Source organism: Apostichopus japonicus, chromosome 8, assembly GCF_037975245.1.
Source record: "Apostichopus japonicus isolate 1M-3 chromosome 8, ASM3797524v1, whole genome shotgun sequence".
NCBI lineage: Eukaryota > Metazoa > Echinodermata > Holothuroidea > Aspidochirotida > Stichopodidae > Apostichopus > Apostichopus japonicus.
This window is the reverse complement of record NC_092568.1, coordinates 38,471,713-38,487,695: the sequence shown is the minus strand read 5'-3', so window position 1 is coordinate 38,487,695 and position 15,983 is coordinate 38,471,713. Positions and strand designations below refer to the sequence as shown.

At 37.5% G+C, this 15,983-nt stretch overlaps 1 protein-coding gene across 3 annotated transcripts in view; it reads right to left on the bottom strand.

The window, feature by feature from the left end:
- Positions 1-15,983, bottom strand: part of LOC139971932 (cholesterol 24-hydroxylase-like) — a 90,641-nt gene that overhangs the window by 72,057 nt on the left and 2,601 nt on the right. For 2 of the 3 annotated variants that reach the window (XM_071978785.1, XM_071978783.1), the window contains exons 5-13: positions 13,687-13,847; positions 10,506-10,644; positions 9,579-9,692; positions 8,143-8,377; positions 7,246-7,318; positions 6,757-6,841; positions 5,859-5,969; positions 5,299-5,381; positions 443-509 (exon numbers count right to left, since the gene is read on the bottom strand). In XM_071978785.1, the coding sequence (XP_071834886.1) occupies positions 443-509; positions 5,299-5,381; positions 5,859-5,969; positions 6,757-6,841; positions 7,246-7,318; positions 8,143-8,377; positions 9,579-9,692; positions 10,506-10,644; positions 13,687-13,847 (1,068 nt within the window). The remainder of the gene's footprint in view (positions 1-442; positions 510-5,298; positions 5,382-5,858; positions 5,970-6,756; positions 6,842-7,245; positions 7,319-8,142; positions 8,378-9,578; positions 9,693-10,505; positions 10,645-13,686; positions 13,848-15,983) is intronic. The other variant, XM_071978784.1, reaches the window with a different exon arrangement.

The window sequence follows — 15,983 nt, the reverse complement described above, 5'->3', positions numbered from 1 at the left end:
CAGTAGGACTGTCTCTAACGTAATATCCCAGTGTGGGATGTATAGGACTATATGTAGTGGTTCGGTAAGTAAAGTTTGATAGGCCTGTCTCTAACGTAATATCCCTGTGTGGGATGTATAGGACTTGAAGTAGAAATTCGGTAGGTCTGTCTCCAATGTAATATCCTAGTGTGGGATGAATAGGACTACAAGTAGAAGTTCGGTAGGACTGTCTTTAACATAATATCCTATCACAAGTTGGACCTATGTGTGAAATAGCCAATGTTGCATGTCTTTACTGTTAGTTATTCCCTAAATTTAAGGCCTTGTTGATATATAATTGGACAAAAACACTTTCTCTGATATTAAAGGTTTTGCACAAGTTTAAAAAGCTTCTCGAGGCTGGAGAAAACTTGCGCACAGCACATCTGAGGCCCCTAGGGTATACCAAGATTATACTGACCATAGCAAATTGTTGACCGATGCATGACCTTGGACCAACCATGAAAGGAACCCATGTATTTGCCTCACTGCAGAAGACAGACAGTTTATAAAATGCATAACAACCATGAGTTTTATAAAGTTGTAATAATGTAGTGGTTACAGGATAGAATACATATCAAATGTTTCTTAATGCACTTTAAAATAATATATAGTTGATGCAAACTTTGGCACCATCATTAAATAGCAGAGTACCAAGTTCTCATTTTGACATAGTTAACAACTCTGTTTAAAATGCAAAATTGTTTAGTCATGATCATGTATCATAAATACAAGATTCCAAGGATCACTTAGATGGGCAAGAAAATAAGAACGGAAACGAGCAAGAGATTAACAGAAATAAAGCAGAACAGTTGTGGAGACCAGGTGTGAAGATCAGCTCCGATTCCTTGCCTTGATTCCTTACAGTTTACTCAATACTTCCAATAATTATTTGACTTATGTAGAGCAAGTGAGTTAAATTTGTTCAAGAATTAAGAGAGATCCAGAGAAGAGAGATTTTAACCTCTTATTTTTAACACTCCCTTGTGGGCGACATCAACCATTTAATTCACTGGTAAGGGATTTTACAGTCATGATTTTATTAAAATTTCTGAATATCCAGAACGAACAGTTTCCTATGTAATAACAGACACATAGATGTTCTGTGTAGCAAACAGACATTCTACATCTACTTCACTGTGGTATTCCTTGAGATTAACTAATAGCTTCAGTGTTCAATCAGATGTAAAGGTGATGGTTGTGTATCACCGATTCAGATGTTAAGGATTATTGTGTAGATGGATCATTTGAGTTTTCTGAGCTATCATTTGTAAGTTTATCTACATATTAAATTTGCTTTGCCAGTTGTTTTTTATAGATAGTTCTCAATTTAAGAATATGCCTTTTAGTACAGAATTGTGCTCAATTTTTGTTTTTGTTGTTGTTGTTGCAAATAGACATTTCTTTTACAAAGTTTGATACAGTAAATCAGCTCTGTACCAACTATCCCTTCAATAATTGCTATTAATGAACGGGAGTTATGTGACAACTTTATACAACTCACCAGTGGCGTAGCCACGGGGGGCCTGGGGGGCCGGGGCCCCCCATGAAATCGGCTGCCCCCCCCACTGGCCCCCCCACTGGGAATGGGGTAAAAAAATTGTAAAAAAAAAAATTGTAAAAAAAAAAAAAAAAAACTCATCAGTGGGATTCACTAATATTTTTTGTTCAATAATTTGGGAAATAGAGTTACACAATTTTCTCGTCTGCATCTGGCAGAATAAGAATAATACAATATCTGTAGTAATCATGAGAATGGTCATACAGCATGGCATGGCAATGGTTGATGCGACGGTTGCGACCATACACCACGAACCTTGTGCATGTGCTGCGCGATATGGATATCTACCAATACATGTTATCGGTCATCGATTGGCACAAAAACCCAGATTCTGATGACAGCTGCCTCAAGAAACCCAATAAATGGCCTAATTAGCACCGAGCCACCAATGTGGACCATTACCGAAACATCGATGTGTGTTAGTCTTCCATCCCCTTCCTCTAATGCTATTTAAGTCCACATGTGGGCATTTCCTGCAAACCTACCGGGAGCCCACAGGGGTTTGAGTTGGGAAAAAGGCCTTGACACCTTGAAACAACAAATGATGCCAACCATAGGCGTACGAGGCGGGGGGTGCAGGGGGGGCAGACTGCCCCCTAAATTTCCTGAGGACAAGAAATTCGGGCAAAAGTCCTGAAAAATTTGGGCAGCCTAAGAGGAGAAAAAATTATATATATTTTTTCTCCTCTTAGGCTGCCCGAATTTTTCAGGACTTTTGCCCGAATTTCTTGTCCTCTGGAAATATATATATATATATATATATATATATATATCAGGGTTATAGCCACGCCGGCCGGCGGCGGCCGGTGGTAGCCGCCACTCACGCCTGCCGGCCGGCATTGGAAGTGAATAAACAGTCCACCGGCCGGCACAAAAAAATAGTAAAATGCTTGTGAAATACAACAAAAGTAACAAATTTATCTTTCCCTTGCCGTAAAACATGATAATAACATCACCTTTTTCTGTTATTTACCAATTGTAAATTTAAAAAGTAGCAAAAATCACCCTTAAGCGGGCCCCTGGACTCCCGGCCGTGAGATGCGAGAGCTTCGCTCGCTACGCTCGCTACGCTTCGCAAATTTATTTAACCAGCACTCACAATCTCCTAGCTATAACCCTGATATATATATATATATATATATATATATATATATATATATATATATATATATATATATATATATATATATATATATATATATATATATACATACATACATACATACATACATACATACATACATACATACATACATACATACATACATACATACATACATACATACATACATACATACATACATATATATATATATATATATTATAAATATGCAGTAGCTTGCCCGAATCTTTTTCAAATTTTTGCCCGACAATTCCATGATTTTCTTTATTTAGCATCATGATGCCCGAATATTTCCGTGTAACACCACCGTAATTGCAGTTCATCTGGGCTACCACGCTTTTTGCACGATCAATTTTTTTTCTTCTAACTAGTCAATTGTATACCTGGACCAAGGGCGGCGGACACGGGGGAAAAAGGGGGCACGTGCCCCTCCCCCACTTTTCCTCAGGTTAGAAATGTGCCATTTTTCTACATAAAAATTGAGGTGCCTCAAGTTAGCAAGAGGCCAGGGAACCAGATTGAACACTCGGGAAGGGCCGTTTCCGGCCATCTGAGGGGTTTGTAAAACCAAAAATTTTCTAAAAGTACGCTCCGCGCCAACCGATGGTGGCGCTCCGCTCAGATAGCCGTGCATACAACTTTGCAAATCCTGGCTAAGCCTGTGACTTTTAATGAACTTCTGTTAATCAAACTCAAAGCATTTTCGAATAGAAAAAATTTGTTAAGATATTAACAAGAAAAAAACTCGGAAGATTCCTACATTAGCAACAAGCATGATTTCACCTCATTTTGTCTCAAAAGAAAACTTGTTCCTTGTTTCCCAATTTGCGCATTGGATATTGCAGTGCTAGTATGCATATTTTCCTTGAGGGGGGGGGGGGACGTTGATGGAGTGATGTGTATACACAAATAAGATAATAAAATAAGAGTTATAAAGGGTACTGAATATAACTCTGCATCATTCCAATCGAATTTCTGCAAAGTGCCCTTTGATGTCGGTGCCCCCCCCCCCAGATTAAAAGTGCTTCCGCCGCCCTTGACCTGGATATCCCCGACATGAGTGTATAAAAGAAACATTTTCTTTTTCATGGATGGTTGGGGGGGGAGTGTCTAGAAGCCTAGAAGTACAGGTTTATCATATTCTTTGTTATATTTTATACTTTTTTGTGAGACAAATTGCAGTCTCACCCGACACAGCGACATTATCCCGCCTACGTGTCGTTGAACAATGTTTTTCTGGAGGTAGCTGAGTACTGTGTTAAAATAATAAATAAGGTAACTAAATATAGCAGCTTAAAAAAATATACTGTCCCATTTTTCCCCTTCAAAGTGATGTTACCATTTTTTCTTCATCTAAATTACCAAATTTTTGGGGAACTGTAAATTTCTAAAACGTGAGATTATAAAATAAAGAATGTTTAGATGCAACTTGCAAGGCCTCAGAAGTGCCGTTTCCGGCAATCTGAGAGGCATTGTGTGCCAAAAATTTTCTTGTTCGCTACGCGCCAACCGATGGTGGCGCTCCGCTTAGATAGTGTCACGGGAACTTTCGGGCACAAAAATCTCTGCCCCCCCCAAACTGAAATGGTCCCGTACGCCTTTGATGTCAACTTCACTCAAGTTAAAAGTCTGGCTGAGTTGGCAAGGCCAGTCAGCATGAAAGAGAAATTTTTTTTTTGCATTTCTGTCACCAAAGTTGCACATCTTTTTGGTTGCTATTTTGCCTCACAGGTGCCATCTCCTGCGATCTGGGGGGTGCTGAAATCTCAAATTTTCTCTGTACGCTCCGCGCCAACCAAGGTGGCGCTCCGCTCAGATAGTAACCTCCGGCCCCCACACAAGAAAGAACAGCCCCCCTATGGCCCCCCCACTCAAAAAATCCTAGCTACGCCACTGCAACTCACTGCAAAAGTCATCTACTATAAATCATCACAAATAAGACCAATTTTGAGACCATTTGAGATAACCTGTTGACCCTTTAACGCTCAGTGTGAAAACTGATAAGGCCTCTGTGTGTGTTTACAGCAAGCAACACGAGAGTTTCAACAATTGGAAGCAGATTTCATTTCCCAGATGACTGCTTGTACTGTTGAAGGCCTATTGTTGAAGACCTTCGCAAAGCTATACTAAATTGAAATTGACCAAACGTATGTTCACCATTAGGCAACTTTGAAAATCAGAGAACTCACAGATTAATTGCACCTTTATTTTTGATGTTAGCAAGGATTACAGACTTTGACACCTGTTGACCTCATGTGACCTTTGACCTCTACCAATTTCAATAGGGTTCTCTAGGGTACTAAAAATGAAGTTCAACAAAGATGTACTTTATAAAATATTGTTAGCAAAGTGTTCAGACTTTGACCTCTTATGACCTTGAATAACCTTTGACCTTCACAGCAAAGCATAGGGTGCTCAAAAGGATGTATGAAGTGCATAGGGTGCTCAAAAGGATGTATGAAGTACAAAGGTCTTTTTGAGTTATTATATTTACAAGCAGGTGTCAAATGCACTTCTGTTTTGGCCCCCGGCAAGAAATACAGAAGGAACAAAAAAAGTAAGAGTGAAAATCATATCAGATGAGAGTACTTACATTGTTTGCTGGAGGAATCTTTCTGGCTTGAAATCATTAGGGTCGGGGAAGTACTCCTCCATATTTTCGATACAGACTGTTATCTGCAAGTAAATAAAAGCAAAAATATAAAACAGGTGGAGTGAACTTCTTTAAAAAGTTGTAAATTATTTAATGAGAGGATACTTGCCACAAAGAAGTTGGTTGTGATTCTTAACCATATTTAACTTTCCAGGAGATTTGAATAATGAAATGAATAGTACAATGTCGGAATGAACTTCATAATTTCTTCAGTTCAGGACTGTTTGGTGATGAAGAATTAATAAACTGATTTACAAGCCTTTATATGTAACTTCCCCTTGACTGTCAGTAAGGAAATTGGGAGGCATGTCAAACATTTTTCAGATTCTGTAACACTTATAAAAGATTCATTATTTTTTGTAAGCAATATGAGGAATGATCAAGATTAAAATTCATTTGTAATTATATTAAATTTGAAACTTAGTAATACAGTGAATAATCATAAACATTCAACTTTCAGATATTTGATATATGCAATTTCTATGATAGTTAAAACTCACAATCACTTCACTTCCTTTAGGGATAAGATATCCATTGACCACAACGTCATTACTGGAAACTCTCCCTGTCCCTCCTATAGGTGGAGTGGCCCGCAATGTCTCCTTGATAACCTGATACATCACAAAGAAATATGTGAACTGTCAAAGATGCTGTTGCCAAAGTTGGCTAAGGTAAAGAAGACTGCCTCATCAAGTAAAATTGAGATGTATAACTTGCAGGTTGGATAATTAAGAGGTATCGATGAAAACTAAAACAGAAGATATTTTTTTCTTCACAGTAATTATAATTGGCATTGAAGAGACCACAACGTGTCATCTTTAAGGAGCATCTTAATACTTATACAGCTAAAATATGTAAAGTTTGTTCAAGATCAAGATTTGTTTATGCTGCTTAAATTGCCATTAGCTCTATGTTACATCCATCCTCTTGTTAATGTCAGGCATTTTATTTCCAGTGTCCACTCTTCTAAAGAGAATATGTGGTCTACTGCTCCCATCCTGTACTGCCACAAACTTATAGTTTAACACTCCAAAGATTCTTTCTGTTTACTAGAGTTACTGAAGTGTAGGCTGAGATACTGTGATGTTTATCTGTTTAGTTGCATAAAACAATCTTACAAACCTCCATTACGGTGGTCACTTCACATGCTCCTGTATTGTTATTGTTGTTATGGTTAGCTAGTAACCAGTTGACATATCATTGTGACATTTCAATAAATTTCTACAGCTCCTTTGCCTTCTGTTCAGTTATGACTAAGAGAGACACACATTAAAAACATATGTTAGTTGTAAACACTTATCATGAAAGCCAATACTTACACATTTCACATGAAAGCTTTCCTCTGAAAGCGATACTTCAATCATAATTACAATCTATTTTAGAAGAATAGTCACTTACTGCTCCCATATATTCCAGTTTACCAAGATCCTCAAACTTTATGGAAGTTCTTTCTCCAATGACTGTTTTCACCTCTTGCTGTAATCTTTTAAACAAATTTAAATGACAAGTTAAATGTGCATTACATATGTAAATATATGAATTAGATGATTGGTATACATTTGACTTGCGCGGAAAAATAGCGAGAACAGTTTGAGGAATTTAAACAAGATCAATTTACTTGATTCTTGGACAAATCCAACAATTAACAGTAAGTTGACTTTGCGAAATTACCTGCTATTATTTATCTTTATCTGCATCAATTTTAATGATAGATGGTAATTCACCCTTGTCTCAACTACTGTACAACCTTTTTGTGGATCCAGCAAACATGAGAAGAAATTATATTACAAGTTTTAAACTGCTAGAACAGAATGTTCATACAAAGCCGTTGACATGCCAAAGAAGGACATTACAGGTAAACTGAAGGTCTCAATGAAGAAATCAAACCTTTCCATGACATCTTTATTTTGATGTAAATGCAAAAATACTGTTGAGAGGGTGTTAGCTGAGGTTTCCATGCCTGAAAGAGAACAGAAGAACAAAAACAACTAATGAGTGTTTGTGCTAAACCTCATTAGTAACATCTACAGCTGTTAAAAGTAAATAGAGGAGTATTTTGAAGGCAGAAGTTATTTCCCAAGTTTTCTGTACCACTGAGTAAGAACCCCATATTGAGAGCATGCTTTCTTGCAGAATATTATCAAACTTGAAGTTCTTGTAGGAATGTATCAGCACTGCATCTTAACCTGAGAATGTATAAAGTTTCTGTTAATGTAAACAATGATTATTTATCCAGGGAAATTGTTGCAAAATAAAAGACAAAGGTAGTTTGAAGAAGTTTTTTAACTGAAGACTTCATATCTGCATTACAATTGCATCAAGGGCAAGCGAAACACACAATTTTAATAGAAAAAAAAACTTTATAAGCCAAGATGATATAATAGAAGTTCTGTCATGAATATTCCATATGCAAAGTACCTCAAAGGAATATCAGTAAAGTGGTGCTGGGCATAATTTGCTGGCTGACAATTTGATGAAGAAAATTTTACTCTTAAATTTGTGTCTTTGAGCCAATGTTGGCTGCCCAAAGAGATCTATTGAAAAGGACTGGCTGAGTTCAAAACTGCAGTGACACAAAATCATGCTATGCTCATATCAGATTGAGTCAAGTGTTAAGAGCAATCTCTACTAGTATTAGATTTTTAACCTTCTTGTTTTTTGTTAACAAACCAAAAGAAATTTGAATATCCTAGTTACAGTGGGTTCTAGGTTCTACTCGCATAATTATAATGTAGAAATTTTGTTGATCACTCACGATGACATCACACAGTACTTAATATTTACCTGCCACAAAGAAAGTCACGAACTCATCAACCACTTCTGTCATTCCAAACGATTTATCTGTGAGTCCATTTGTTGCCTTCAGTATGTAGCTGAGAATATCATTGGGCGATCCGGTTTCTCCTTTCTTCATATTTTCAATTCTATCTTTAACAATCTGCTCTCCAGTTTGCCTCAATAACTTGATTGATGATTGCACTTTCTTCTTATGAGCAATGGTTTCAGCTTTGAATGAATACTAAATACAAAAAAAAAAAAACAGAACGCCAGTGGGCTTATTGTGATTCTTTGCCAATTGAGATTATAATTCCAAGCTTTTGTCATTGTTGATTAAAATGATAAGCAAATGTTCTTTCACTTACTGTGGACCTACCTACTAAATATGTTAACTTACCATGGTTACAAGCCATTTTTAGCAAAAGTCAACTCAAGCCCTGCCCCCTAATAAATGTGCATAATATCACATTGAACATACATTATCATGTACCCGCTATCTATCAACACCTTCACACAAAGTATGATTCAATTCTGAAAATGTTTACATTTGACCCTGTGACCTCATTAATATTCTTGAGATGAGCACCAAAATCAATACGGCTCTTCTACTCACCAGGGCGCATATATGCACTAAGTATGACTTCAATCCAACTTGTCGTTGTTCAGTTACCGTGTTTACAAGCTATTATAGAGAAAATCAATTTAAGCCCTGCCCCCTAATAAATTTGCATAATATCAACTTGAACATATATACCATGTACCCACCAACATATTAATACCAAGTATATATAAATTCTGACTTTGGTTGCGGAGTTATTAGCATTTGAAGATGTTTACGTTAGACCCCATGATCTCATTATTAGTCATGTGATGAGCACCAAAATCAATAGGTTTCTTCTACTCTGTATGGCGCATCTATATACCACGTATGACTTCAATCCAACTTGCCATTGTTGAGTTATCGTGTTTACGAGCCAAGGGCTTCACATACACACACACACATACACGCAATCACCATCGCATAGATTCCTTGAACCTTCGGGCAAGGAATCAAAAAAGGAGAAACAAAATAATGGCACTCTGTGTAACTAAATGTAAATAATACCTTTTCCTATTGTTTGATGTCATTACTGGCGTTCCACATAGTTCTGTTTTGGGACCATGGGTCTTTCTTGCATGAATAAATGATAAGCAAAATGTTACCCCCAATATTTCAACTCTATAGTCTCTTTGCTGATGACACAAATGGTTGACATTGAATCAAACAAACTTTGCCCACATATTGGTAAAACTAATTAAACAATTTTCACACTAGCAAGAATAACCAGAAAACTTTTAAATATGGTGCACCATATACAGTCAAACACAGCTGTGGTGAACAATACAATGATAAGACTATAATAACACACAATAATATTACACAATACATTCAGAAAACTTACCTTTTGCCAAGGATTGCGAAGAAAGAATGAGTAACCTTTCAAGGCAGTTTTCACAGCTCCATTAAACTCAGAGTGCTCATTGGTGAATGACCCACAGTCAAAGTTAAATCCAACCTAGAGGGACATATATCATTAATAATGAAATTTAGATGCATACCATGGTTGCTCAGCTTTTACTTAAACATATTCCTTTTAATAATTGATTCACAATAATGTGATGATGACACACAAAGTACATAAGTTTTGAACCTGCTGTTACTGTAGCCCGGCTAATTTCAAACTAATTAATTACCACTTAGTTGATCATTCTCTAATTGAATGTCAGCAATCAAACAAATCAAAAGTGTCAAACTGGCTTAAAATCCCAATTTGACTTCTCCCACACTGTGGACCAACTTTATTCCTCTATTATAAGTGAAAAATTGTCAATATCACAATGTTGGGAAAATCCATATATTACACAGTATTGAAATATCTATCCTTGTCTATTACTAGGAAGTGTGAATAGCTGCTTGTGATATCTGGACTACTGCAATTGATCTCTGTGCATGTGAGAAACCCCCAAGATTTGTTTAGCAATATATATATCCATGTTTGGCTGTACTTGAGAAATGATTGGTATACCTAAATGGTCTAGCACCAACTTCACTAGCATATTACGTTTCATGTTCTGCTGAGACATGTGCGAAGTGAATAAACTGTATACAAATATCCATGGAAGGTGAGAAAAGGTTACTTGTTCTGGTTGAACAGAACAATCCATGTTTGTGGTTACCTTGCATAGAATCTTTCATCTATAGTAGGACATTAATCTGATCAGCCTGAGACATGCTGTGAGTTCCCACCTTGTAAAGAATACTACTAAAGCATGTTTTTTCTTTGCAAGTCCAATGAAAATGGACATGCACTAACACTTTTTAAATTTACCTTTGCTATGACATCCATCGTAACCTTTGAGAGCTCATCCAGCATTCTGACTCTGGTCTTACCATCAGCTTTCCTCGCCATGTGTCTGATCAAATCATTAGTACTGCGATTAAATTGGTCCATAGAGAGTCGAAGGTAGCTACAAAGAGAAAAACATATTACCATTGTGAGAAATATTACCCAGAATGCCAATAGGCTGAGGGATACCTTGCCACGCCATATTTTAAAATGTAACACTGCACACAATATATTAAAGTTTTTGGCTTTTGTTCACAGCAAAGTTCTTGCGCAATGTGGAGCTACATATCACATAATATGGAGTTCACCCAAGCTTTCCTTTTGAAGCTGCTTACTTTTGAACCTTATTTTTGATTTTCAGACTTTTAACCCTATTGCCCTCAATGATGTTCCCACATGTGTGATGAATTCAAAGATTGGCATGATATACTTCCAGTAAGAAATATACCCTGGAGACCAAATACGTTAGTAAACACAAGCAAACTGCAGAAAATGCATTATTGATAAATGGATTAGAGAAATTCATATCTGAGGTATTTCCAATACATACAGTAATACAGCATTTTACATTTATTGTGCTGCAAACTAGGAATAGCTTCAATGTCAACATATTTTTCTCTCATATATTGTGTTAATACAATGGTCAGGTTAAGAATCGTTGTGCAGTCTCTGAATATCTAAATGTGATAGGTACATCAACATATTAAATATTACATGTGTCCTTGTTGAAAATTGTGTAAAACATGGTTTCACAATTTGACCCCTGGTGGACTCAAGACCATTGACCTCCGCCCACAATATTAGGCTTCTTGAACTCAATGTGGTACAATTGTCCAGGATTCCCTATATTCAGGAAGGTGTGTTAGTGTAGAGAGACAGGTAAGAGGGGATTGAAGTTAATGTGTGGCATTTGTTGACCTCAAATGACCTTTGACCTCCACCCAAAAAAAATAGGCTTCTTGAACTCAATATGGTACTTCTACACATCGAATATGAGGTCTGCCCCAGCTTCACTTCTTGAATATATCGTGTTTACAGGGTTTTCACAACTTGACCCCTGGTGACGCCAAATGGACTTTGACCTTCACTGACAACAGTAGGCTTCTTGCACTCAATGTGGTACTTCTACACACCAAATATGAGGTCTGCCCAAGCTTCAGTTCTTGAGATATCGATTTTACAGGGTTTCCACAACTTGACCCATGGTGACCGCAAATGGAGTTTTGACCTTCACTGAAAACAGTAGGCTTCTTGCACTCAATGTGGTACTTCTACACACCAAATATGAGGTCTGCCCAAGCTTAAGTTCTTGAGATATCGTTTTTACAGGGTTTCCACAACTTGACCCCTGGCGACCCCAAACGGAGTTTTGACCTTCACTGAAAACAGTAAGCTTCTTGTACTCAATGTGGTACTTCTACACACCAAACATGAGGTCTGCCCAGTCACACAACTACTCACGCATACATACATACATATGCCATCATGAATGCAAAGGTTACGATTATCATCGAAACCCAAAATTGTCCCTAACTTGAGATGCATTTGATTGAATGAGACCTATTTTGACAGGATAAATCCTAACTTACTCCTGAAGTGGATCACGCCAGATGGTCTGTGATGTCCTCCTCATTGTATAGATGTTCTTCAAAGGCTTTAATTTTTTGGGGTAATATTCTTGTTGAATTATCTTTTTCCACATTCTACGAGAATATGCAGTCAACTTTCTTCACTGCAAATCTTTCTAAAGTGTGTAGCGCATAAGGACATAGAAAACTGTCTGTACATACTAATTTATCATACAGGTATATAGAGGTTCTGATCAGGCCTGAAGCTAAGGGTGCACTTTTGTGTCTGTTTGATGTTCTCCTTGTTACTGTCAACATTTCAAAGATGTGTCAACAACACATCAAATAGTGACCTGCTGTATTCTGGTATGTACAACCACACATACAGGATTTAGAATATTTGGGATCCAACTGAATGAACAAAGGCAGGCTTCGGGTAATCGTAATCAGTAATCGTAATCGAATACAATCGATTACATTTTTTGAAGTAATCGTAATCGATTACTTTTGTGAAAATTACCAAGTAATCGTAATCGTAATCGATTACAAGGGCAAAGTAATCGTAATCGTATTACATTTATGATTACAGTGAAATTTGAATGAGAAGGGCAAAATCAGTAGAAATGATTAAAACTAATTCTTACTATTGGCTTTTAGTGTGACCAAAGAAGTGTTCCTGCTTCTAGAATTCTCTAGCACAATAAACTTATACTAAGAAGTACTGGGGATTTGATCGCCATATTCAAGGATTTTTTATCACCTGAATTATTCTGTTCAATGCTGCCTCTCAGCGTTCACAATCCTTTTGCATACACAACTGGTTGTCTGTTTAATTGTCTGTTTAAATTGTATTTTTTACTGGACTTCCACAATTTTGTCCGTATATACTGTAAATGCCCTTCCTCTGCCCTATTTCATTGCCCTACAGTATTTCCCAGCAGAGAGTTATATTAAACAGATATGCAGAGGATTGTGCAAGTAACCACAATGTAATCATGATTGTAATCACGATTATATTAAAATGTAATCGTAATCGATTACTTCAACTTTAGGCTGTAATCGTAATCATACATTCTCAAGTAATCGTAATCGTAATCGATTACATTCAGATGTAATCGCCCCAAGCCGGAACATCTCCTTTTGAACTCTCTATGCATACTGTCTGGGTGTCTCGGTTTTATATTCTGCATTACACAGGAACAGAATTATATGCATATAATGTAAGCATGGATAATGGCATCCCACTGAACGTACTTTAAACATGTTGGATTTATATCTATGTTAAATGTCTATATGCCAAATTAACACACATATTCACAAAACCAGCAAGGCAGAAATGATTATCACTTCACTACTATAACATTGAATAATGTGTGAGCAAGGTTAACTTCAAAATGTTTGGCATCACCAACTGCTGTTCATGTGTCTTTCAAATATGAAAGCCTCAAATTAACTGAAAGAAATGGGCTCACAGAGTATTTATCATTTCTTTCATGTAGTTCACTGACCTGGCTATGTTACAGACCAAAACAGTAAGGTTTTCCATGCCCCCCAGCCACTTGTTTGGTCAGACTTCAACAATGATGTAGATTTACCTTCGATGAAAGGCAGGGTTGAAGAGATTTCTTCTAGCTGCCCAGATGTGATCTGTATGTTCGACCACCAAGCCATTTCCCAGAAACCGCTCAGCTAGGACTGTATGGAGTTTTTGATAGACAGCTGGAGTCTTAAAATGCCTTCCAGAGGTAACAAATTCCTATTTCAAAGATAAAAGAAGGAACATTTACAAGAAAATAAATTTATTAATACCAGGTGTTTGATTCAAACCAACTGTCCTACTGACATTTAATGAAAATGACTGACCAAAATGCTAACACTGTATGAAAATGGCTGATACATAGGAAGGCTGGTAATACCAAGTATGCAAATATTGACTAGGATGCTGATAGTCTCTAACAATGAAATGCTAATAATACCAGTGCCATGAACACCTATGGCCAAAGTTCTAGAAACTTACAACACTGACAGACTGTAATGCTGACACCTTACACCATTGACTGACAGTTATGTTGACACCTTACACCATTGCCTAAGGTGAATGCGGATACCTGACAGTCATTGACTGATGATTATGCTGACACCTTACATTGACTGAGGGGAATGCTGACACCTTACACCAGACCGAGATGAATGCTGACTCCTTACACTATTGACAGACAGGAATGATGACACCTTACACCATTGACTAACAGGAATGCTGACACCTTCCACATTGACTGACAGGCATGTTGACAATTTACACTATTGAGTGAGGAAAATGCTGACACCTCACACCATTGACTGGTGATAAAGCTGACACCTTACATTGACTGAGGGGAATGCTGACACCTTACACCAGACCGAGATGAATGCTGACTCCTTACACTATTGACTGACAGGAATGATGACACCTTACACCATTGACTAACAGGAATGGTGACACCTTCCACATTGACTGACAGGCATGTTGACAATTTACACTATTGAGTGAGGAAAATGCTGACACCTCACACCATTGACTGGTGATAAAGCTGACACCTTACATTGACTGAGGGGAATGATAACAATTTACACCAGACCGAGGGGAATGCTGACTCCTTACACCATTGACTAACAGGAATGCTAACAATTTACAGTACTGACTGAGGTGAATGCTGACACTTCACACCATTGACTGATGATAATGCTGACATGTTACACCATTGACTGAAGAGAATGCCTATACCAATAACTAACTCAGAACGCTGACACATTACACTATTGACTAACAGGAATGCTGACACCTTACACCATTGACTGAGGGGAATAATAAAAACCTTGTACACTATTGACTGAAAGGAATGCTGAGTGACACCTTACACTATTGACTCACGGGAATGCTGACACTTACACCATTGACTGAGTCAAATGCTCACACCTTACACTGATGACTAACGGGAATGCTGACTGACATCTTACACCATTGAATGATGGGAATGCTGACACCTTATACAATACACTATTGACTTATGAGAATGCTGACACCTTACACCATTGACTGAGGGGAATGCTGACACCTTTCACCATTGACTGAGTCAAATGCTCACACCTTACACTGATGACTAACGGGAATGCTGACTGACATCTTCCACCATTGAATGATGGGAATGCTGACACCTTATACAATACACTATTGACTTATGAGAATGCTGACACCTTACACCATTGACTGAGGGGAATGCTGACACCTTATAATGAGAATGCTGACACCTTACACCATTGACTGAGGAGAATGCTGACACCTTTCACCATTGACTGAGTCAAATGCTCACACCTTACACTGATGACTAACGGGAATGCTGACTGACATCTTACACCATTGAATGATGGGAATGCTGACACCTTATACAATACACTATTGACTAAGAATGCTGACACCTCACACCATTGACTGAGGGGAATGCTGACACCTTATACAATACACTATTGACTTATGAGAATGCTGACACCTTACACCATTGACTGAGGGGAATGCTGACACCTTTCACCATTGACTAAGAATGCTGACACCTTACACTATTAACTGATGGGAATGTTGACATCTTACACCATTGACTGATGATAATGCTGACACCTTACACCATGACTGCGGTAAAAGGTGACATCTTACACCATTGACTGAAAGGAATGCTGACACATGGTGACTTTTTCTTGTGGTTGATTGTATGTCAGCATCTATTTTTTGATGCGTTAATTATCTGACACCTACATGTATTCAGGGAAATATTGGTTTAAAAAAAAAAATTCAAAAGTTGATGCTGAAACATTTTTATGAAATTTTTGAATTTTTGCTTGAAAACTCAGCCCTAGCTAC